This window comes from Kalmanozyma brasiliensis (genome assembly GCF_000497045.1).
Source record: "Kalmanozyma brasiliensis GHG001 unplaced genomic scaffold PSEUBRA_SCAF9, whole genome shotgun sequence".
Taxonomy (NCBI): domain Eukaryota; kingdom Fungi; phylum Basidiomycota; class Ustilaginomycetes; order Ustilaginales; genus Kalmanozyma; species Kalmanozyma brasiliensis.
The window spans coordinates 486312-509478 of NW_015961992.1; the positions used below are offsets into that span (position 1 = coordinate 486312).

At 58.2% G+C, this 23167-nt stretch overlaps 12 protein-coding genes across 12 annotated transcripts; 5 read left to right on the forward strand and 7 right to left on the reverse strand.

Moving 5' to 3' along the window:
- Positions 1-219: 219 nt before the first annotated feature.
- PSEUBRA_006387 (Zn(2)-C6 fungal-type DNA-binding domain protein) lies at positions 220-3705 on the forward strand (the record flags this gene model as incomplete). The annotated part of the gene is made up of 1 exon (XM_016439699.2): positions 220-3705. One exon carries the CDS (start codon positions 220-222, stop codon positions 3703-3705), a length of 3486 nt encoding a protein of 1161 aa, XP_016289617.2.
- A 124-nt stretch (positions 3706-3829) lies between these two features.
- On the reverse strand, positions 3830-5362 carry PSEUBRA_006388 (Aldehyde dehydrogenase; the record flags this gene model as incomplete). The annotated part of the gene is made up of 1 exon (XM_016439712.1): positions 3830-5362. One exon carries the CDS (start codon positions 5360-5362, stop codon positions 3830-3832), a length of 1533 nt encoding a protein of 510 aa, XP_016289618.1.
- A 1135-nt stretch (positions 5363-6497) lies between these two features.
- On the forward strand, positions 6498-7157 carry PSEUBRA_006389 (DNA-binding HORMA; the record flags this gene model as incomplete). Its single annotated transcript, XM_016439692.1, has 1 exon — positions 6498-7157. One exon carries the CDS (start codon positions 6498-6500, stop codon positions 7155-7157), a length of 660 nt encoding a protein of 219 aa, XP_016289619.1.
- A 159-nt stretch (positions 7158-7316) lies between these two features.
- Positions 7317-9062, reverse strand: PSEUBRA_006390 (Zinc finger, RING-type; the record flags this gene model as incomplete). The annotated part of the gene is made up of 1 exon (XM_016439721.1): positions 7317-9062. One exon carries the CDS (start codon positions 9060-9062, stop codon positions 7317-7319), a length of 1746 nt encoding a protein of 581 aa, XP_016289620.1.
- A 584-nt stretch (positions 9063-9646) lies between these two features.
- Positions 9647-10636, reverse strand: PSEUBRA_006391 (Histidine phosphatase superfamily, clade-1; the record flags this gene model as incomplete). The annotated part of the gene is made up of 1 exon (XM_059465774.1): positions 9647-10636. One exon carries the CDS (start codon positions 10634-10636, stop codon positions 9647-9649), a length of 990 nt encoding a protein of 329 aa, XP_059321779.1.
- Positions 10637-11144: 508 nt separating this feature from the next.
- Positions 11145-12776, forward strand: PSEUBRA_006392 (Glutamine amidotransferase; the record flags this gene model as incomplete). The annotated part of the gene is made up of 1 exon (XM_016439695.1): positions 11145-12776. The coding sequence occupies one exon, from the start codon at positions 11145-11147 to the stop codon at positions 12774-12776; it is 1632 nt and encodes a 543-aa protein (XP_016289621.1).
- An 82-nt stretch (positions 12777-12858) lies between these two features.
- On the reverse strand, positions 12859-13761 carry PSEUBRA_006393 (uncharacterized protein; the record flags this gene model as incomplete). Its single annotated transcript, XM_016439711.1, has 1 exon — positions 12859-13761. One exon carries the CDS (start codon positions 13759-13761, stop codon positions 12859-12861), a length of 903 nt encoding a protein of 300 aa, XP_016289622.1.
- A 251-nt stretch (positions 13762-14012) lies between these two features.
- Positions 14013-15337, forward strand: PSEUBRA_006394 (WD40 repeat; the record flags this gene model as incomplete). Its single annotated transcript, XM_016439686.1, has 2 exons — positions 14013-15010; positions 15082-15337. The coding sequence occupies 2 exons, from the start codon at positions 14013-14015 to the stop codon at positions 15335-15337; spliced, it is 1254 nt and encodes a 417-aa protein (XP_016289623.1).
- A 63-nt stretch (positions 15338-15400) lies between these two features.
- On the reverse strand, positions 15401-17602 carry PSEUBRA_006395 (Cys/Met metabolism, pyridoxal phosphate-dependent enzyme; the record flags this gene model as incomplete). The annotated part of the gene is made up of 1 exon (XM_016439717.1): positions 15401-17602. The coding sequence occupies one exon, from the start codon at positions 17600-17602 to the stop codon at positions 15401-15403; it is 2202 nt and encodes a 733-aa protein (XP_016289624.1).
- Positions 17603-18428: 826 nt separating this feature from the next.
- PSEUBRA_006396 (ENTH/VHS) lies at positions 18429-20279 on the forward strand (the record flags this gene model as incomplete). Its single annotated transcript, XM_016439696.2, has 1 exon — positions 18429-20279. The coding sequence occupies one exon, from the start codon at positions 18429-18431 to the stop codon at positions 20277-20279; it is 1851 nt and encodes a 616-aa protein (XP_016289625.2).
- Positions 20280-20400: 121 nt separating this feature from the next.
- PSEUBRA_006397 (ATPase-like, ParA/MinD) lies at positions 20401-21525 on the reverse strand (the record flags this gene model as incomplete). The annotated part of the gene is made up of 1 exon (XM_016439733.1): positions 20401-21525. One exon carries the CDS (start codon positions 21523-21525, stop codon positions 20401-20403), a length of 1125 nt encoding a protein of 374 aa, XP_016289626.1.
- A 311-nt stretch (positions 21526-21836) lies between these two features.
- PSEUBRA_006398 (NAD-dependent epimerase/dehydratase) lies at positions 21837-22889 on the reverse strand (the record flags this gene model as incomplete). Its single annotated transcript, XM_016439734.1, has 1 exon — positions 21837-22889. The coding sequence occupies one exon, from the start codon at positions 22887-22889 to the stop codon at positions 21837-21839; it is 1053 nt and encodes a 350-aa protein (XP_016289627.1).
- Between the last annotated feature and the right edge of the window lie 278 nt (positions 22890-23167).

Sequence of the window (23167 nt, forward strand, 5' to 3'; positions counted from 1 at the left end):
AAGTCGACTCAGCCAAGTTTGTGACTTCAAAAGGGCACTTGGAAAAAGGGGCGCGAAAAGGCCGAGCGACTGCCGTGTAAAGCCCCGTGTGACTCCCAAAAGCCGCGGTTTTTTTTGGCGTGGAAGAATGCCATCCGCAGCTTTGCATCTCGTCGTCATCACCATCCTCAAGCAATCAGTGACTCGACGAGGCACGTAGCCGTCTCGACTTTCTTCGCCATGGCTTCTCCTCCGTCCATCACCGACTCGCGCGTAACCAAACGCAGACGCTCTACCTCGCCTGACAGGAGGGACCACGACATCGACTCTGCTCTCTCTCCACGACAAGCACGATCACCGTATGCTACCAGTGGTCTGCGAGGCTCGCCCTCTATAGATCCCATTGCTTCACCTTCGTTGCGGCCTCACTCGCTTGCAGCTCCTCGACCAACATCGTACTCCTACTCTAGTCTAGGACACACCTCGTCGCGTCCCTACACAGCCTCCTCCGCCAGGAATGACGACGCACCTTCCCCATCTGCGTCCCACTACTACCGTTCGAGATCGCCTACGCAGTATCACACTCAGACTGCTTCCACCTCCGCTCAATCATCAGCAAAGACAGCACGCGCTCTAGCTGCTCTCGACGCATCGCACCTGTCGGATCTTCAGAGTGATCTGGCCTCGATTACTTCGCCACAACAGCGTGCTTCAGCAAAGATGGACGCGCCAGGTTCGGCAAGAGCAGACGATGCCTCGGACCCCTCATCCACGCCGACGGTCAAGAAAGAACAAGGGGGTACGCCTGGCGAGAAGCCGAGGGGTGGTCAGGCCTGCCTCGAATGCCGGCTTGCCAAGGTGCGATGTTTGCCATCCGACGACTCGGAGGATTGTCAGCGCTGCCAGCGCTTCAACTTCGAATGCTTGTTCGTCCAGCACAAGCGTGGCAGGAAACCAAAGAGCAAGCTTCAAGGTCGCGATCTCACCTTGTTGGCAGAAGCGGCGTATGCAACCAACGCATCACCTGTCCCTGAGCGTCCTAGCGCACGCAAGTCGGTCTCCGCCTCCAACTCGACAAGAGCTGTTGCTTCGTCTTCGGCTGCTTCGCCAGGCGTGCGCTGGAGCTCTGCACCCGACAGCGCCTTTCCCGCTCCTCCCTACTCGGGAGAGCAAGAGCTCGGCAACACGTACAACAGTATGGACGTCGATGACGATTCTCGTCGCGTCGCCTCGCCATCGGCCGCCTTCTTTTCTCGAAAGCAGCCCCTCTCAGCATTCGCTCCGCAGACAGATACTCGCTCCGCCCTCGATCCCAAGAATCTGTTTGGTGTCGACGTCAATCGCATGACCCAGGCCATGCAGCAAGCCATGCGATCATTGGAAAGAAGACGAGGAGCACCTTATACCCTCGTGACCAACAGCGAGATCGCCAATGGCAACGACGACGATGCCAACAGCGATGTCGGTGCAACACCTCCGCCTCCTGGCGCGACCACCGCTGCTGACACCAACGCAGTCAACGAGAGCTTCGAGCTGGTCGCCGAGCAGCCGCTCACACTACGAGTCATGCTCAAGCCGTTCGAGGTGTCCGACCGGCCCGACTGCGAGACCCCTGGCGTTCTCGCCGACGACCGCAATCCGCTAGCCGCACAGGCTACGCAGCCGCAGCTTCACGATCCCATCACGGAGGACATCCTCACCGAACCCGCAGCTCGCGCGCTTTTCGATCTTTTCATGCACCACTGCAATGCGTGGAGCGGCGTGTTCGATCCGTCGCTCCACACGCACGACTTTGTTCGCAAACGATCCTCGTTCCTCTACACCGTATTGCTCTACGTCGGCTCACGCTATTCCAAGAAGCCAGCGGCACACCATCTGATCGTCCGCCAGCAGCGCGACGAGCACGTCCCGGAGTCAGCTTGGGATCTTGCGTACCCATCCCCGCACACCGATCGCACGCCCTCAGCCGCCAACGCATACGCACGCGACATTCGCCGCCGCATTCACGAGCTTGCGCGCAACCACGCCGCGCGCGCATTCGTCGAAGGTGACCGCACAGTGCTCTGCTGCCAAGCCTTCTTCATCCTTGCCAGCTTCAAACCCCTCGACGACGGCCTGTCGGTCATCCAGGTGGGCTACGCCTTTCGACTCGCGATGGACATCCAATTGCATGCCGAGATGCCCAACTGTGTCAAGCCCAATTCGTCCAATCTCGACTCTGCGGGTCTGAAGCGCTACGAAGCCGTCCAGCGACGCTTCCGCAACCGCCAGCGCACCTTCCTTATGCTCTTTGTGCAGGACAAGTCGCAGCAAATATCGAATAAGATCACTACGCACTCGATCAGCTCCGACAACGTCCTGATTCGACGCTGCCAGACGTGGTGGAAGCACGACGGGAGTGTTCCCACCGATGCCTTTGTGTGTGCCTCGGCGGACATGCGACGCATCCAAGGCAAGTACGTTGAGCTGTACGACCGCATCGAAGCGCTCACGTCGGCAACGAGCGACGGTCCCTCAATCATGATGCCTGCGTTCCTCTCCGACCTGTACGAGTGGAGTGCGCGATGGCACGAGGCGCTCGGTCTGCGCGAAGACATGGACGAGGACGCCGACACGCCCGAAGCCTACGAACGACGTTTCCAACGCCTCTGCCTCCAACTCTGGAAGAACAACATCAAAACGTACATCTCTTCGCTCGTCCTCAAATCCAGCCTCAAACAAGCGGCGTTGCAGGAACACCAAGAGATCGTGCGTAATCATCATCGACGTTCGACGACGCGGGAAAAGGAGGATGGGGGATCGATCTCTGGCAAGTCCGGGTTGTCGAGTGGATTGGAGCCGGGGATGGTGAACCTTATGGCGATGCCCGCGTTCTGGCCGTGCGTGGAGGGGGCGAGGGGGTGTTTGGAGGTGGTATGTGCGTTGCCACCGGAACGACTGTTGAGTGCACCGGATGCGACGATTGCGAGCACCACGCATGCTGCCGTGTTGCTGTGCAGCTTGGCGACGGTCAAGAGTCAACCGCCGTTGGGACCCGGGTATTTGAGGAGCAACATCCAGTTGATCGATCAGGCGAGTGCGGCGTTTCGACGTGCGAGCATCAGGGAGGACGATACGGTGCTTCATATCGCGATTTATTTGGAGAGTCTGTTGCGGCCGAAGAACGCTGCACCTACGCACGCCGCGCCGAACCGTCCCGAGGGTGGGGTGAAGAGCGCTGGAGAGGCGACAGACAGCGTTCCTGCCGGGCAGACCTCGCTCTTCAATGGCGCTGCGACAGCTTCCAACCCACCCTCCGTCAACAGCGGTCAAGATCCGTCCCTCAACGGCTTTGCTCAGTTTACCAACTTTACACTGCTGGCCAACAGCGCCGACCCGTTCTATTCGGGCAATCCATCTGCGCCCTCGAACCCCACGCAACAGCGCTGGCCCACCAGCGCTGCTACGGACAACGCGGTGTTTGCCAACTTCGACCGCGAGGGGTTGGATGTGATTGCGAGTGCTGCTGCCGCTGCCGGCGAGGGAACGGCGGGCACGATGGATTGGAGCATGGGTGGGGGCGGGACGACAGCGGCGCCTTGGAACAGCCTCATGTTTGGTGGGAACGCGGGTGGCGAGTCGTACCAGCAAAATGGAGCGGTGTTTCAGGGTCAGCCTCAGACGGGAGCCCAGCGAGAACAGGCCGATGAGACACTTCGTATGCTGCTGCGCTTCTTGGATGGGTAGAACGCACTTTATCGAAGGATACCACACACCGAGTTCTGTGCATGCTGTTGCGCTTCCATCACGCCGCTTTGTACCACAGACACAATCGTCTGGAACGGAATGCCCATTCTTATCGTTCGGCCACTTACACATACTGGAACGGCGTCGCATGTCCCGCTTGGACCGTAATACCCTTGGTCTGAGTAAACTCCTTGACACCCTCGACGCCGTTGAACCGTCCATAACCGGAACTCTTCCATCCACCATGCGGCATCACGGGATCATCGTGTACCGGCTGAGCATTGACGTGCACCTGCCCCGCATCGATCTGATCGGCCAGCTCCAACCCGAGTTTTTGGTTTCTCGTATAAATACTGGCAGCCAAGCCGTATTCGGGCGTGTTGGCAATGTCGATGGCTTCTTGGATGCTGTTGAAGGTGATGAGCGAGAGGACGGGGCCGAAAGTCTCTTCTGTGTAAATCTTCATCTTGTTGTCGACGGGGGAGAGGACGATGGGTTGCACGAGGGCGCCGTCGAAGCCGGCTTCGCCGACGACTACCTTGGCGCCCTTCGAGACGGCGTCTTCGTAGAGAACTTTCAGGCGGTCCGCCGAGGCAGCGGTGAAGAGCGATCGCAAAGCATGCTTATCCTCAAATCCTTGACTGAGCTTGGCCGTGAAGATCTCGCGATGCTGGTTAAACAGGGTCTGCAGGGTGGACTCGAGCTTGGACGCAACAGCAGAGTGGACGAGGACGTTGTTGACGGCCATGCAGATCTGGTTACTGTTGAGGTAGCCGCCGAAGAGGATGCCGTTGGCTGCCAGATCCAGGTCTGCGTCCTCCAAGATGATCAAGGGTGCCTTGCCGCCCAGCTCGAGGACGACGGGCTTGAGGTGCTTGGCGGCGGTGCTTGCGATGATGCGTCCGACGCGGGTGGAGCCGGTGAAGTTGACCTTGCGCACGCGGGGGTGCGAGATGAGCGCTTCGGTCACTTCAGCTGCGTGCGAAGGGTCGACATGGACCACATTCAGGACACCCTTGGGCAGACCGGCGTCGATCAAAATCTGCGCAACGCTGAGGTGAACGCGGGGAGCAAACTCGGAAGTCTTGAGGATGGCAGTGTTGCCTGCAGCGATGGCGTAGAGCACTGATCGCAGGCCAAGGATGAAGGGCGCATTCCAGGGCGCGATGCCGAGCACCACGCCGTATGGTTCGCGCTTGACAATCTTCATGGCGCCGTCATCTCCGGGAGGCAGCAGCTCGGCCTTGAGTGCGGTCGTCATGCTTTCAGCTGCGCTCTGAAGGTGACCGGTGGCGAGGACAGCGAGTTCGAATCCAGCCATGCCGCGCGAGAGCACGGTCTCCTCCATGGTGTTGGCCGCATACTCGGGGACTCGCTCGTGGAGGAGGCTGCATGCCTTGAGGATGATCTCCTTACGGCGGGAGACTGGGGTGGCGCGCCAGCCGGGGAAGGCGGCGTGCGAAGAAGCTACCACCTTCTCCACATCAGAGGGAGAGATGGCGTGGACCTTGTGGGTGACATCGCGAGATGCTGTGGAGGGCTGATCCGTACGCTGGACATCATACGTGTGGGAAGGGGTGAACGGAGCATTGTCTACAATGCAGGGGAGAGGCTTCTGGTTGATGAAGGTCGGGGGAGAGGTACCGTTGGACGTCATCTTGGGCAGAATTCTCGTAGGTTGGGAGGGTGGTCGGTGACGAGAAGGAAGGAGGGAAGCCTTGCCAAAGAGGCGCAAATATATTGCCGGCAGGCTGGCCTCGCTTGCACACGCACGGACTTTAGGCAATTCAGGTCAGAAGACCGCCTTCAGGGTCTGCGGGTCATACCACGCATGCTTCCTCAGCGAGCAAAAACGAAGTGTGCCCACCTCAGCCTCGTATGACCCACATTCGCAAGCAGGAAGCCTGCGTTACACTTGCCTGAATGAGCATGTCCCACGCGGACCCGTCCATGTGGAATCACAGTCGACCTCGACAGCTCCACAGCGCCCACGAGGTTGCCGTCCCATCGTCCAGCGGAGACAAGGCGGCTGTCGAGTCCCACTGAGTGGTGTCATAGTGGGTGAGGTGTCATCGAGCCACGCTCGAACCCGCTGTCTTTCAATGTGAGCATGCCGAGCATGCGGTGTCGTTGCCGTGACTTCCGAAGTGTCTCGACCGCCGCTCCACGCAACGACAATTCGACTGACCGTCACATAGCTTCTCTGGTGACGCATTCTCCCCAGCTTTTGTGCTTTCAGGCGGGCAAACGGCTTTTACAATCCCGTCAGTGCTTCGTGCTCAGTCCATATGGAACGGCTTTCTTCGGACGTCTGTGTGAAGCTTCGCATCGTATCTGGCTGCTGTCCGAGGAGCGCAATCATGCTGAAAGCTTGCGAGGCGGCCGAGGTGGAGCATCGGCCTAACATCTTAGTTGAAAAAGACACGTGACCCGCAGGCGGACAGCAGTGATTTTGGCGCAGCCCGTGCTGAAAGTGTTACTTTTGAAAACCCGCGCAGAGGTGTTGATCTCGACGAGGCTTGCCTTCCTGTCTTCCTCACCATCACCACTTGTCATCGCCATTCAACGTCTCGTGGGCACTCTCGCCTCACCTTCTGTCTCACACACGTCGCTTTCTTGTCGTCACTTCTGCCTCACACACAACTCAAGTGACGTTCGTTGGATCCCATCTCGTTCAGAGTCAACAGCAGCACGGTTGCATCCTCGCATACGCACGCCTCACCATCCATCCCGCTTCGAGCAAGTGCGCAACCCTTCTCTCTTCAACCAACACTTCTTGAGCAATAGTAATCATGGCGACCGCTCAAGCGCAAGCCGCGACAAAAACGCATCTCACCCTCAAGGGCTCTACAGCGCTGGTGCACGAGTTTTTCAACTACTCCGTCCAGAGCATACTCTATCAGCGCAGCATATATCCATCGGACGACTTCAAAACCGTTAAGAAGTATGGGCTTCAAATGCTGGTGACGACGGATGATGGATTGGTCGAGTATCTCGAGAGTGCAATGGGCCAGTTGAAGGTGTGGTTGGAGCGAGGGGATGTGACGCGATTGGTGGTTGTGATCGTCGAGAAGGAAACCGGCGAGACGCGGGAGAGGTGGCAATTCGACGTAGACGTCATCAACACACCCGTATCAGAAGGGAAAGAGGGCGAGGCAGAAGGAGCAAAGGCGGTCAAGAAGACCGACGCTCAAGTTCGCGCCGAAATCGCTGCCATCATCAAACAGATCACCGCAAGCTGCACGTTTTTGCCAGTGCTAGAGGAGCCCTGCGCATTTCAGATTCTAGCATATACGAATCGCGACGCAGAAGCCCCCGCGGAATGGATCGATTCAGATGCACGGCTCATCGCAGAGGGTCAGGCCGAACAGGTTCGACTCAGGAGCTTCTCAACGCATGTTCATCGGGTGGATGCGATGGTCGCGTATAGACGGGATGAGGAGGACGAGTGATGCGATGGAGGGAATGCAATTGCTGAACAAGACGTAGGTGACTGTGTGAGGGTGACGAACTGTGTGTGTGACAGTTCGGCGGAGACCGATGGTGAAGGGGACAAACCGGCTGTGCTGAGAGCAACGAAGAAGCTTCTCGAAGGGATCCGTCGTTCCGGCTCAATCCAGCTCATCCGGCTCGAGCGTAGGTTGCCCACCCCTTCTTGCCGCCGCACCCTCTGCATTGCTGCTGTTCCGCGCCCTCGCCTCGGCAGCCCGCCTCAAGGTCTCGCGCATATCCTCTCGACCACCGGAGTGCTCCTGCGTTGGCTCGTCAGGCTCAAAGAACTCCGCCCGATCATCCACAAGCGGCGGACTAGAGATGATGCTGTTGACCACCTCTCCGCCTCCAATTCCGGGCGTGCCACCCGTCCTCGCCGTCGCAGGGTAGACGGTCGACGTCACCGTCGTGCTCGTTGGGGGTGAGGGGTGATACGTTGTCGTCGAGTCACCAGGGGACTCGCGGGGGATGTGCACGCCTTCGTTCGGGTGGCGGTTGGAGAAGGCGCCGAAGAGCGAGGTGAACGGGTTCGGTGGGGAGGGCCAGCCCCCGGGGACGGATTGGTCTGTCGAGGTGCTGCTCGCGTTGGCATTGATGGACAATTGTGCCTGTTGTGACGCCGTTGCGTTCCTGCCGCTATTGGTTGCGGATGTTTGATCTTCGCGCGGCTTGGCGATGCTGATCCGGCAGACGGGGCATGTGCCATTGAGCCTCAGCCATGGTACGAGACAGTCGACGTGGAAGATGTGGCGGCACGGCATGGCGATGAGCTCCTCCTGCTGGTCGTCGTCTGCTTGCGGGTCGTCGTCCGCTTTCGCTTCTGGCGAGGGAAGAAATTCGTCCTTGCACGTTGGGCAATCCTGATTCCTCGCCTTTTCGATGCGCTCCTTGTCCTTCCGTGTGAATCTCTCGAGCTTTTTAATGACATCCTCTTCCGCCGGTGGTGGCGCGTTTGATCCCTGCGTCTGCTCCATCAGTTGGCTGATGATGTCGTCGAGCCCTTGCTGGCCAATCACATAGTCGCCCCATTGACCGCGTGGACCTCCTGCCCCACCCTGTGCCCCTGCAGCGAGGATGTCGAGGAGCGAGCCGCCTTGCGTGGCAGACTCGCCAAAGAGACCTGTGAAGAGATTGCGCAGAGCCCCCAGCTCGGGTGGGAGATCGTTGTGCGGGCGACCAGCATTATTGTTGTTGGGAGATTGAGGAGGTTGGTGGTAGGTGCCGCGATTGTCATGATTGAAATGTCGGCCGTCTGCTACACCGCCTGCACCGCCCATGCCGTCGTCGTGGAAGTAGGTGTCTTCTTGGCGAGCGTTGTTGTCTGTCGAGTCGGCGCCACCAAAGGCATACCGCAGAAAGTTAGAGAGGGTGGGGGGAGAGCCCATAGTTTGCTGCTGTTGTTGTCGCTGATTGTGCTCCGCCTGATTCTGTGCCGCTCGCTGATACGGATCGCCACCACCCGAGCCGTACTGCACATTCCACTGCATGCCAAAGGGTCCAAAGGAAGTGTTACCTGACCGCGTGGTTGAGGATGATTGAGAATGACCTGGTCCCTGCTCAGCCCACCTCCTTTGGTAGTCGGACTGAGAGTTCCAGGAGGCATCCTGCCGCGATGTGTTAGGCGCATTCGATGGAGCGGCTACTGCGGAGAGCATCTGACCCAGAAACTGCGGGAGCGAGCCAGCTGTTGCTTGGCCAGTGTGGAAGGTGAAAGGCTGCGAGCGGCTGCTAGGAAGAGCACCAAATGGGTAGTTGGCCTCGACACCATCATCGTCGTCTGCATCGTTGTCGTTGACTGGTGCAGTCTCGTCGATGATCTCGACGAATTGGCCGTTGCAGCGCGGGCAGGTGGGATCTGGGGTCATGAGGGGCCGGATTTCGATGCCGCATTCATGACAGAAAGCCATCTGGTTGATGGAGCTGGAGCGGGAAGCGAAGCCCCCTGCACCTCCTCCAGTGTCGCTGCCACCGCTGCCGGAAGATGGCGGATTCATGATTGAGTGGACCTCGCAGGGAGCGATGTGGCTGATGTGGCCGTTTCGATTCGACGGTGGTCCGAATGCTTTGAAGTTCTGTCAGGTGAGTGCTCGTTTTCACGGCCGGTGCAAGTGAGGGACAAGGGTAGGCGCGGCCTGATAGCGTCGAATAGCTTCGCTGGTGGATCATTGATGTGCAGGACGATGATGAAGGAGCGGGATCGAAAGCGGGGTCAAAGCGTTGTGCTTGCTCAGCTGAGTCCAACCCGATTTTGTGGATGACAAGGGTTCAGCGCAGCCTCTCGAGGCGTGATCCACAAAATCGCATAAAAAAGGAGCTGCAGCAGCACGACGCCTTTCAAGTGGAGGTTGAGCGGCCAAAAACAGCATATCACACAAGGTTCTTCGTCTGCTCTGTCACAAGAGTCTACTGGTATGATGGGGTATATTAGGAGCGGATGGCGGGTAGGGTGCTATGTCTTTCGCTTCTTGGTCGGTGACCCTTCCTGTTCTATTGTCGCGTCCTGGCGCGCAGGCTGAGCTGGCTTTGCAAAGAAGGAGCTGAGTTTGGTCTGCTTGATGTCAAAAGCTCCCCTCCCGATGCCGCCCTTCTGGCGCTTGACATGTTCCAAATGTCGGATGTCGTTCGCACGAAAGAGCTCTGTCTCGAATCGTCGCTGAGCACTTGCTGAGTCGTCGCTGGCGGAGCGAGGCTTGACTTTGAGGCTGAACATGCCCGTGTTCGCTGCAAAAGGCAGGAAGCCCGGCTGACCCGAGGTTTGCGTGATGGTTGTCGGTGGATGGGCCGATAGAAAGGTCGAGATCCACATGCCGTGACTCACCAGCACAATGTGCGGTATCCTATCCGACGATGAGGCCAGGCTGGAAGCAGCGTTGAGCCATTCTAGACCCACTTGGTACACTTTGGTCGTGAAGTCGGTGCGAGTCTCGCCGACGCCTGAGCCTTTTGGGAAGCCTGCTACATGAACACCACCGCGAGTCGACTCTTTCCATCCAAAATCCTTTTCCGCCAGGCCTTTGTCTACGATCAGCGGCAGCCCCGGATGTGAGGAGTGACTCAAAGCCGCGTCGAGCCTGGACGATGACGGCGGATCCGACAGTGCATCTTCGTGGATACCACCGTCATCAACTCCCTGACCCACGCACGCCCTGTGGATCGCTTCGGCGGTCTTGCGGGCCCTTCCGATGGGAGAGCATACGACGAGGGTCGGACGTGGAAGGTCGAGTCTTGATGTCGGAGCTTCCTTCTTCGTCTTGTGATCTGTTATCGCTACATCCGAAGTGGCAGTGCTGATGGTGGTCGCCCACGTTCGAGCAAGCGCATCTACTTGAGCTTGACCGAAAACGGTCAGAGGAGAGTCGGTGACGCCTTGCAACAGGCGGTTCAGGTTGCCCGTTGTTTCGCCATGTCGAATGAGCGTCAGGATCGCATGTTGCGACATGCCCGTGCTTGCTCCGTCGTGTATGGCTGACCAACAAGCGATGCTTGATGAGCGACTTGGATGGTGTCGGTTTGGATAGCTCGATTCAGGGTGGCAAGATTGACTTGCAACTTTTCCAATGCAGCTGCAGCTTTCGCTTATGCAGGGTCAATTTGATGGCCGGACAAGACAGCTGGAAATTCGCCGGAGTCAGAGTCACAGCGTCGATCTCACATCTTTGCATTTTCACACGACGCGAACTTTTTTTTGCCGATTTGACTCGAAAAGCTCAAATTTTGTTTTGCGCTTTTCCTGTTGCATGACAGGCGAGCAAGGCTTCCTCCTTCGAGAGAGCACAGATAGCCAGATGTGCGCCGTTGCGCAGCTTCCTTCTTCTCTTCTTGGACATCGTCCGACGCATCTTCTTCCTCAATCTCTTCTCTACAAGAGCTCGATAGATCTTTCGTCGACTTGACCCATAAAGTGACGTGCACTACCCAGCTCCTCACTTCGATACCCTTCGCCCACCATGACGGAAGCCATTCACTCGCAGTACGACTCGATCCTCATCCTCGACTTCGGATCGCAGTACTCGCACCTCATCACTCGACGATGCCGTGAGCTCAACGTCTACTGTGAGATGCTTCCCTGCACTCAAAAGATCAAGGACCTCGACTGGAAGCCTAAGGGCATCATCCTCTCCGGCTCGCCCTACTCGGTCTACGACGACATCGCCCCCCGAGTCGACCCGGACGTCTTCACCGCTGGCGTGCCCGTGCTCGGCATCTGTTACGGTCTCCAGGAGATCGCCTGGAATCACGGCGGCAAGGTCGACCCGCACGATAAGCGCGAGTACGGCCACGCCATGGTCGAGGTTGTCAAGACCGGCAATCCCCATCTCGATGCGCTCTTCAAGAACTGGGAGGGCAGCGTCCAGGTGTGGATGTCGCACGGTGACCAGCTCTCCAAGGCTCCCGAGGACTTTGAGGTCATCGCTCGCACTCCCACCGCTCCTTTCGCCGCCATGGCACACAAGACCAAGCCCATCTACGGTGTCCAATTCCACCCCGAGGTGACTCACTCGCTGCGCGGCGTCGAGCTGTTTGACAGCTTTGTCGACATCTGCGCCTGCCGACGCGACTGGACCATGGAGACCTTCATCGACAAGGAGATCAAGCGCATTCGCGAGATCGTCGGCCCCAAGGGCCAGGTGCTCGGTGCCATTTCGGGTGGTGTTGACTCTTCCGTCGCCGCCAAGCTCATGCACGAAGCCATCGGTGACCGATTCCACGCAGTCATGGTCGACAACGGTGTGCTGCGAACCAACGAGGCCGCCCAAGTCTACGAGATGCTCTCCAAGGATCTCGGTGTCAACCTGACGGTCGTCGACGCATCCGAGCAATTCCTGTCTAAGCTCAAAGACGTCGAGGACCCCGAGCAGAAACGCAAGATCATCGGCAACACCTTCATCCACGTCTTTGAGGCCGAAGTCGCTAAGCTCGAGAAGGAGGCGGAAGACGAGGAGGCCGCTGCGCTCGCCGCCGGCAAGCCGCAGGAAGCCAAGGGCAAGTTCGAATACCTCCTCCAGGGAACGCTCTATCCCGATGTCATCGAGAGCATCTCGTTCAAGGGCCCCTCGGCGACCATCAAGACGCACCACAATGTCGGTGGGCTGTTGGAGGACATGAAGCTCAAGCTGATCGAGCCGTTGCGCGAGCTGTTCAAGGACGAGGTGCGTGCGCTTGGCCGACTCTTGGGTATTCCGGCGCACTTGGTGGGACGACACCCGTTCCCCGGACCAGGACTGGCGATCCGCATTCTCGGACCGGTGACCAAGGAGCAGGTCAAGATCCTGCAGCATGCAGACAGCATCTACATCGAGGAGATCCGTGCGGCTGGACTGTATGACCAGATCTCGCAGGCGTTTGCTGTGCTCCTGCCCGTCAGGGCGGTGGGTGTTCAGGGTGACAAGAGGACCTACGACCAGGTTATCGCTCTCCGAGCAGCGGCAACGACCGACTTTATGACCGCCACGTGGTACCCTTTCCCCGCCGAGTTCCTGAGCAAGGTCTCGAACCGTATTACGAACGAGGTGCAGGGCGTCAACCGCGTCGTGCTGGACATCTCGAGCAAGCCCCCTGCCACCATCGAGTGGTTGTAGATTCTTTTCCGTAGGTTCAGTTTTGTCACAAATAGAAAACATGTTGTTACAGATCGTCGTTGCGTGATGGGATGGTGTGGGGCTACTTGTTTCTGAAGCATTCGAAAGACATGACTGCTGCGCTGCCACCACGCTGCCATTCCACGTCCTGCAATCGTCTCGCTATTGGTCCTGCTTTCTCTTCGCCCTCCCCGGTCGACTCCTCCGCTGGCTTGCACAGGAACTCCTCAATCTCCTTCAGCAATGCCTCCCTCCGCTCGTCCTCCTTGGCGTTGAGACCCTTGACATACTTTCGACCGCCGGACTCGGTCGTTACAACAAGGTTGATCCTCGCACCCCGGATCATCTCCTTTCTCGCTTTGGACAGTTTATGCGCAAGATCGTTGGGCGAAACACTCCATGTGAGCTGGACCTCTTTACTTCCACCTCCGCTGGTGGATGCGTAGGAGGGTGTGGAGGAGGAGGAGGCGCGTTTGGCATTGCGCATGCGATCAAATTCCTCCTTTTTGTCGATCAGGCGGCAGATGGGGAATTGGACGAGCCTGGTGACGTCCACAGCAGAGGGTGGGGCGGAGGGGTCGTAAGGGGTGGTAGAGCGGTGCGGTTGGGCAGGAGCAACTTGCTGGAGGAAGAATTTGGATCGGTCGAGTTTGGTGAGGATGGCAGAGGTGGGGAAGGGGCCTGCGAGAGAACCGGTGTTGGGGTCGACGAGGCGGACGTATTGAGAGAGAGCGAGGATGGCGTCGTCCCGGATCGGACCGGTGGGTTTGGGTGGTTCGGACGAGGAGGAAGAAGAGGAAGTTTTGGTGGGCGGGGCTGCGAATGTTGCAGAGGTGCTGGAGAGCAGCCGTCCGATGGATGGTTGTGCCACGGCGAGCCGGGAGGAGGATGGCCGAGTGAGCGAAGCTGCCGCTAGCGATGGTCGAGCGGCGAACTCTCGTACGGCCCCTGTGAGGGCGCTGACGGCCTGCTGTGATGCTCTCATACTGTCGATGACAAGGAGACAAGCGCAACAGATGTGGTGAGAAGCTTCTTCAGCCTTCAACTCCACCTTCTTCTCTACGTCAGCGAGGATCACCTCGACGGAAGTCGGACAGCTTTTTCTCTCACAGCCTTCCTCTTTCGACGTAACATGCTACAGGAATTCGCCGACGCGTCTCGCTCAAGACCAACAAAAAGACCAACACCAAACCTTCATCCTTGCTCATCACCAACCACATCCTCTCCATCATCGCAATGTTGCGGCCAACATCATCACGTTCCTCGCCATCAGCGCCATCAACATCGGATGTGCTCCTTCCAGATCCACCGTCGGCATCGGTAACCGCCATCGTCTTCTCCCCAACCCCGGTCTCCGATTCGTCTTCAACAACGGACATCCTCGTCTCCAGTTGGGACCACAATGTGCATCACTATCAGCTCGACACTGCCTCCCTTTCCTCCTCCAGCACCTCCTCAGCAACGACCAAGATCCGAACCTTCCTGCATGAAGCGCCCGTTCTAGATGTCTGCTTCATCAATCCCACCCTCGCCGCCTCCGCGAGCGTCGACCGGCGGGTGCGCCTGCTCGACCTGTCCACCGGCAAATCCCTCATCCTCGGCAAGCACGACGACTCTGTAACGAAGCTGCGCTATTGTCCGTCCACCCAGCTGCTCATGTCTGGCTCCTCGGATCGCAGTCTATGCTTCTGGGAGGTCAACGCTTCCGGTGGGACGTTGCTAAAACGCCTCGAGATGCCGGACAAGGTGATAGGGATGGACGTCTCCCCACCCTTCCCGTCCCTCTCCACACCGACTCTCTCCGCTTCCTCCCCCGGAAAGGCCGTGGCGCGCAACTCGACACCTCGTCTCGTCGTCGCCCTCACCGGCCGCCACGTATGGGTGTACGACCTCCTCCCGCTGCGTCAGGCCATCGATCGCGAGCGCGCCGGCGAAAAGGTGAGCGAACGACACTGGCAGCCGGACCAAAAACGAGAGTCATCGCTCAAATTCATGGCGCGCGATCTGAGATGCATGCCGGCGGGGGATGGGTATGCCATCTCCAGCATCGAAGGTCGCATCGGGGTGGAGTTTTTCGATCCCAAACCCGAGACGCAGGCGTTGAAGTATGCGTTCAAGTGCCATCGTCAGACGATTGATGGAGATATGGCTGTGGAGAATGAAGAGGGGGAAGAGGAGTTGGAGAGGCCATATGACGTGGTGTATCCGGTGCATGGGGTTGCGTTTCACCCAAGGTACGTCCCGATCCTCCACCCACGAGATCTCGAAGACAAGGATGAAGAACTGACCTTCATTTGTATTACAGACACGGAACGTTTGCGAGTCTCGGCGGGGATGCTCAGATTGCGATTTGGGACGCTGCGGCCAAGAAGCGCGTTCGGCAGTATCCCAAGCTGAACAACGCTGTTACAGCGGGCGCCTTCGATCCCTCAGGCACGCTGCTGCTCGTCGCCACCGGCAGCGATTCCATCGAACAAACCGGCGACGTTCAGCTCGTGCTCAAGACCAATGTCGACGAGGAGTGTCGGCACAAACCCAAGTCGAAGAGCTCCAAGAAGTAGCTCTCGATCGAGCCAGAAACCGTTGTACGATAGCGTTGAAGCATTTCATGGGTACTGCCGAAGCTAGGCCTTTGTGACAGCGGCATGTGCACGAGCGGCAGCCTCCAAACTCTTGCCAAACATCCTCACCAAAAACTCCTCGTCCTCCAACCCCACGCTGACCCTAACCAGACCGCGCTCGACGCCGAACTGCGCAGCCCAATCGAGCTCGCCATAGTGCGCCAGGATCGTATACGGACTGGCCAACGTCAAGTTGGTCCCCAGACTTGGGCCCTTTGCGCACTCCAACGTATCGTAAAACGCCTTGCTCGCAGCCTCGCTTTCAAACGTCACGGAAAACAACCCACCATACCCACCCTCCCCATCACCCATATTCCCCAGCGGAGTGAAAGCCTTCTTCCTTCGACACACATCGTAGTTCTCCCTCGTCTGAAACTTCGGATAAAACAACTCTTTCATCCCACCCCGTCCGCGGTGGGACCACAACATCGAGGTGATCGCTCTCGTGTTGGCATCGATGCGAACGATGCGACGGATGAAATCGCGCGAGTTGCGTTCCATGAAAATCGCATCTTCGGCAAAGTACGTGTCCTCGTACTCCTCCTCCAGCTCCTCCTTGAGAACGGTGTAATGGGGGCCTTTGGGGTTGACCACCATGCTTCCACCCATAACATTCGCATCGCCACTAAACACCTTGGTCAGCGAGGACACGAGCACATCCGCAAACGGTAGCACTTCGACATTGACAAAGTTGCCAATCGTTTCGTCGACGCATACCAGAAACCCATACCTATCCGCCAACTGCCGGATCCGGACCAGATTCGGCGAACGCAACAGCGGATTCGAGGGGAATTCGCAGAAGAGGGCCAAAATGCGCTCCGTCTTGAGCAGGTCTTCGAGTCGGTCCAGATCGGCATCGACGCCAAGCCCAAAGAAGTGACAGCCCGGCCCGAACTTTTGAAGGATCTTGAGCGTGTCGGTGTAGGGAAAGCCGAAGCAGACGCTTTTGCCCACCTGTCTATCCTCTCCAAGCCTCGATGCGGCACGCAGTGCAAGCTGATGCGCGTGGAAGATGGCGCTCATCCCCGAGGGGAACAGGTAGACGTCGTGTTCTGTTACGCCGGTGCCGTGCCGACCCGTCTCGCCGACGGCGTCAGCGGGAGTTTCGAGGACAGACTGCTCCGAGCGGTCCGAGAGGAGAGTGCCAGCGATGCGGCGGCGGAGGGCGAGCTTGGCAGAGGGCGCAGAGGTGAGTGGAAGGTTGCGGCCGTACCGCTCTTCGACGTAGGTGACCAGGTCAGAGGTACCGGGCTCGGAGGTGAGAGTGGTGGCGGAGGTCACGCCGGACAGACTCGAGACGCTAGCTGACAGGGCATCGTCGGTGGTGGTGGTAGGTCGCTGAAGGATGCCGCTGCTGGAAGGCGTTTGAGGCACGCTCGAGGTGGGGGAGGGCGTGGCGGGGATGAGAGCGGAACCGGTGCTGTTGGTGCGCGCGTAGCGATTGTAGAAGCGTTTACCGGCGGAAGCGGAAGAGGCGGGCTTTTTGTAGATGTCGTCGTTGCCAACTGCGCCAGCGGAGGCGGACTCGTTGGCCGCTGCCTCGCCAGTCACAGCTTCTGTATCAGCGCTCTTGGACTGCTCGAGAAGCGATAGGCAGCGGTCGGCCTGACGGCTCGAGATGCCATCACCAGTGTGCTGCCAGAAGCTCTTTGCAAGCGGAAAAACGTCTTCGGGGAAGAAGACGATGAAGATGTAGTGCGCGGTGGTGCTTGAACCTTGAAAGTGTGCGCCATCCAGCTGATCCGAGACATGCTCGGCGGTGCTCGAGCTGGAAGTCGCCTGACCATTTCCAGTAGGATTCGGAGCGGAGTGCTCAAGCATCGAGAATCGCACAATGCGGATGGGCAGCGGCGCGCTGCTCGTAGACTGAGCACGCATAAAGTCGCGACATCGCTCGGCGATTCTCGCAGAGAGGAAGAGGATGCAAGCCTCGCTGGGTTTGGCGAACTTCTTGCAGAGGAGGCTGGCGAGACGCTGAATGGAGCGATGGATGAAGAAGCGAGGGTAGCCTGTCTCCATCGATTTGGAGAGCCGACCTTCCTCGTAGTCGATGTTGTCGCTCCACAGCGGGAGCGAGACCGAGACGGCGTGGTCCATGTTGGCGGGGATGGAGGTACCGACTGCATAGTCCTTCTTGCACGCCGCCGCTCCGATGGAGGGCGGTGGTGCGGCAGGCAATGGCACCTGGTTGGATGCCACCTGCATTGTTGAGGATTCGTAGCGACGAAGCGATGGTGGGAGTGGAGAAGATGGAAGCGTGAGAGTGGCGCACAGGCCGAGCCTGGCCGAACCCTCGCCAAGCAGCTTGACACTCTGCAGCTCAAAGTGACTCATGAAAGCGCGCCCAATCCAAGCATTTCTTCTTACCGTGCGTGAGGAATAATCTCTGACAAGTGAAGTTGTGGTCTAACACCCATTACTCAAAAAATGAATGCGGAAGCGTGGCTGCGCAAAGTGCGGATTGAAATCATGAGACAACGTCGACGATCTCCTTTCTTCCCAACCACATCCACCCACTCACACATTGGCGTTGTTCATACAACGCCCTGTCCGCTGTTTGTATCGTGCTCCTCCTCGAGAACGATCCGCGTGAGCGCATGCTCCCTTCGGTGACGGCAGCTTCACGTCTCTAGCCCGGTTTGTCTCTGCCACCCTCCTGCGCAGTAGTTTGAGTTCTCTTTAGGGAATAGCATCTTGCCTTGTTGTGCTCCCTTTCTCGTTTGGCTTGGGATCAGAGCTCGCAGCGCATATCCTTGTGCTTGGTCTGCTTTCGTCGCTCGATCATTCTGCTGCATCAGTGACCCACGGCTCTTGGAAACCGCAACAGCAGTTGCTTTGTCGTCGACGCCCATCTCTTGCTGCATTCGCTCTGGCTCGCATCTCCCTGCAAAGCCTCGAGTGACTTTACAGATAGGCTCCTTTCCGGCCTGCTGTTTGCGCATCGTATTCATTTGGCTTCTCCCCCTTCCCCTTTCTCTGTGTCGGCCTCGGGCTGGATCGTCTGCTCGTCTCAGACTCGGAGTCCGTTGAGATGTATGGCGCTCCGCACAATGGCTTCGGCGCACCGCCGCCGCAGCAGTATGGCTATCCCGGTGCTGCTCACCTCCCTCCTCATCCTCAACATGTTCAGCAGCCCGATATCAGCAATGACCCAAACGCTTTCGCAGCCATGTACAACAGCCATCTCAAGTCATTGACCTTCAACTCGAAGCCCATCATCACCAACCTCACCGTCATTGCCCAAGACCACATCCGCATGTCGGCCGTCGTTGCAAAATGTATCGACGACCATATCATGCAGTCCCACCCCTCGATTCGTCTCCCTGCACTCTACACGCTCGACTCGATCTGCAAGAATGTCGGCGAACCCTACACGCAACTCTGGTCCGCACGGATCGTACCCATCTTCCTCGAATCGTATCGACTGGTGGACCAGCCTACGAAACGACGCATGGAGGAACTGCTCGCGACCTGGAAGACTGCAGGCCATGCCGCAAGGCCTATCTTTGGAGACAATGCACAGTGGTCAATCGAACGGGCCCTCTTTGGCAGTCAAGGCATGCCCCAACCGAATGTGGCCGCGGCCCCGGTCGCAGACCCGCGTGCCAACGCGGCCAGATCGAAATCGAGAGCGATCGAGAACATCGACAAGCTTCTCGCTGTCGATGGACAGTCGTTGGCCGCTAATCCATCGGATCAAGCCTTGCACGAGCGAGTCGACTCGCTGGCTCAGCTCAAGCAGGTTATCCTGACTGTGGATCTCTCCACAGAAGAGATGGCGCAGATTCACGCCCAGCTCGATAGCCTTTCCGCAGCTGCACAACAGTTGAATCCGGCAGCACACGCAGCGGCCATGCACGGCCAGCCCCTTCCTCCTCAGTCGATCGCACCCGCACCGGCCCCCGCAGCACCCGCGCCGATTCCCCAGGGTCTGTCAGGCGCCTTGGCGAGTCTCTCCGCACTGACCGCGCCCGCTCCCGCTGCAGCACCCAACGGCGCCGCCCAAGCGCCTCCAGCCACCGATGCAGCGTCGGCTCTGTTCGCATCTCTCATGCAAGCAGGCCTCCTGCCTGGCTCATCGGCAGCTGCCACTCCCCCTCCCGTCGAGCGCGATCAGGACGAAGACTACATCGCAGCCATCCTCTCTCTCGACATCAAGACCTCCGGATCCGAATTCAACCGCGAACCTGTCTCCTCCTACGAGTTGATCCTGCACAAGCATCTGCCGCTGCAATGCCGACAGTGTGCCAACCGCTATCCTGCCAGCACCAAGGGTCAAGTACGGATGGACGACCATCTCGACTGGCATTTCACGCAAAATCGTCGAGCCAAGGATTCCGCAGCACGTGGTCAGTCACGATCGTGGTTCGACCGGTTGGAAAACTTCATTCGCGGTGGATTCGACGATTCTGCACCCACCAACAAAACGACCGGCTCCACCAGCGACAAAGACAGCAAAAGCCTCAACGCAGCCCAGGAAAAGCAACTCAAAGAAAAGTTCGCTAAATCCTTCGTCATCGCCCCCACCGACACGGTGCTCGCCGCCCAACCCTGCCCCATCTGCAAAGAGGCCTTCAAGTCCCAGTGGAGCGAGGACGAGGAGGAGTGGATCTGGTTGAACGCCATCCAGGTCGACAACGAGGCAGGGCAAGTGTATTATCATGCAAGCTGCCATTATTCGGCTAAGAGTCTGACGGATAGTGTGACGGGCGAGAGGAGGACCGCGAGCGTGGGAGTGAAGAGGAGGAGTGCGAGTAGGACGGCTACACCCGCAGCTGGGACGGGGGCGAAGAAGAGGAAGTCCGGAGTCGAAGAAGAGAATGGGATAGAGGAGGGGGACGAGGAGGAGACCGGGCCGCCGGCGAAGAAGTCAGCAGTGTGAAGGAGAGCTCTGTCAAAGACATAGAACCAAGGAAAAGCAATTGCAAAATGGAACTACTGTAGCTTAGTATACAAATGTGTGTGATGTGTGCGAGTGTGAATCTATATGCTGATGGTGAGGTTCAATCGACCAGCCTGCGTACGCTCTCGATGACGTCCAAATACGCCTTTGTCGCCGGACTATCCGGGTACTCGTCCGTGAAGCTGACGCCCAAATCGCAGCTCTTGCCTATCCTCGGATCGAGCGGAATCGAGCCCAAGAAATTCAACCCAAGCTCCTCGCACAGCGCCTTGGCCCCGCCGGTGCTCGGATAGAAGATCTCGCTGTACCCCGTGCAGCTCGGGCACACAAACCCAGCCATGTTCTCCACAATCCCTAGGATGGGCACGTTCATCTTGCGACAGAACGAGATTTCCTTCCGTACATCTTGCAGAGACACCTCCTGAGGGGTGGTGAGGAGGATCGCACCCGTGATACCGGACTCTTTGAGGTAGGATACGATGGAGAGGTGTTCGTCCGAGGTGCCGGGGGGTGTATCGATGAGCATGTAGTCGATGAGTGGTTCGGAGGAGGGGGTAGAGTCCTCTTCTTCCAGACCGGCGGTCCAATCGACGTCCTTGAGGAATTGTTTGATCAGACCGTTCTTCTTGGGTCCTCTCCAGATGACCGCCGACGAAGCCGAGGGGAGCAGGAAACCGATGCTCATGGCGCACAGGTTGTCGGAGACGTAGACGGGCGACCAACCTTGCGAGGTCGAGTGGATGCTCTGTCCCGCCAAACCCAAGATCGTCGGGATGGACGGTCCACAAATATCAATATCCATGATCGCCACTTGTTTCTCCATCTCTTCCTCCTCCTCTTCACCGGCATGCTTTCCATCCTCTTCGGTGGCGGCGTCGAGATGTCCCGAGAACCGCGAACTGAACGCCCACCCAAGTTGCGCGGTGAAGGTGCTCTTCCCCACACCTCCCTTGCCGGACATGATGAGGATCTTGTGTTTGATGCGCGCCATTCGCTCTTTGATCAGCGGCAGATCCGGATCGGGACCTTTGGGTGCCGAAGCGCAAGCATCTTGGTTCGGACACCCAGCGCAGGCATCCGCTTTGCCCGCTTGCTCGGACTCGGTGCCTGGACAGTGGGCAGGTGCGTTCTCGGGGACTTGGTCGGGAAGCGCACGAGCGATCGAATCCGCTGGTAATGCTGTTGATGCCAGCGCTGGTGTTGGCTGCTGCTGTACGGCTAGCATTGTCGAAAGATGTGGTGATGGTGGTGGCGGCGAGTGAAGGAGTCATCGGCAATCTAAAAAAGGTTATCTCCGCATAAATCGTCAGATTTGGGATTCCGATCTAACATTGGTCAAATATCGCCGGTCGACTATCTCCTGTGTGAGTTGGTTCGCATGACGAGCTTCCTTGATCCGACGATGTGCTTGATCTTTTGGACGACATTGCAGATGTGAGAGGCGTTGGGTGTGGCAGCCTATGTATCAGCACGAATCGCAGATCACGATGCTCAAGTCTCCATTCTATTGCAACATCCAGGAGTCCGGCTAGTGTGCTACGACTTCCAGTCCGACCTCTTCTCGAGCTCGAGCAGGTTATCAATGCACTCCTTGAGCGTTGTTTGCCAGTCCTTGAACTGAATGCCGAGCTTGGTCTCGGCAGGCTTCGTGTCCAGATCAGCAATGGTTCCAGGATCCCTGAGCTCCTTGACGCTCTCCTCCCACCCTTTGGGCAGCCTGTCCTTGAGCTCTGGATAGGTCTCGGCGATGAACTTGACTGCATGTGCCCAAGTGAACTTGCCACCGCAGAGCAACCACCTGCTTCCCATTCCCTCGGGCTTCTCGCTGGCAGCCACGTGAGCATCACCCACATCGCGCGCATGGCAGAACAGCGGCAGCCTGTCCTCCGGCATAGCATCGGCGTTGTTGACGAGGTTGTAGATCGTCTTGCTCGACGTGTTGAGGTTGCTCAGCCTGACGCCAGGTTGCAGCGAGGGGCCGTAGATCATGGGCGGATTGATGCAGGCGATCTCGAACTGCGGCTTCTCGTTGGACTTGTAGTCCCACGCAGCTTGCTCGGCAAGCTTCTTGCTGACACTGTAGCTGAAGGCGCCTGCACCGCCGGCGGCGATAGCATCATCGTAGGTGGACGGGTTCCAGTCCTCAGCGGTGTAAGTGAAGCCAGGGCGATTCGGTCCTCCCTCTTTGAAGTTGGTCACCGCGGCAAAAGAGGAGGTGATGACGATCTTCTTGACTGACTTCTCGTGCTTGGCGAAACGGAGGATGTTGAGCGTTCCTTCCACGGCTGGGATGAGCAGGTCTTTCTCGGCATCCTGCACGTTCAGCTGATAAGGTGAGGCGACGTGGTGAATGATTGAGACGCCGCGAACAGCAGGAAGGAGATCAGAAGTGGCAGTGTCGGCGACCTCGACAAACTCGACCCGCTCGCGGTCAGCGGCGCTCAGGCGGGAGAGGATGCCATCTTTCTTCGAGACCGAACGAAGCGTACCTCGGACTTTGTAGTTCTCGGGGGACGCAAGGACAGCGTCGAGCACGTGAGCGGACAGGAAGCCCGTGATACCGGTAATCAGCACAAGTGGGCCAGACATGATCGCAACGAGATATGGAGGAGTGAAGGGATGGATGCTGGTGGGATCGGTATGTTGCACACGGATAATCGGCTCGGTCTGTACAACGCGTAATCCCGCTCGAGCCATCCTGCCGGCGAAAACCGCCGCATGAATCTTGATTGCCGGTGGATAGGCTCTCCCCACGCTGATTTGTGAAGTCTTCTCGACAAGGTACACAAAGTCGACCGTCGGCTCCCCACCATCTTGCCACCATCTCAACACCTGCGCCTTGGCTGACTGGCCACTCAACTCACTCA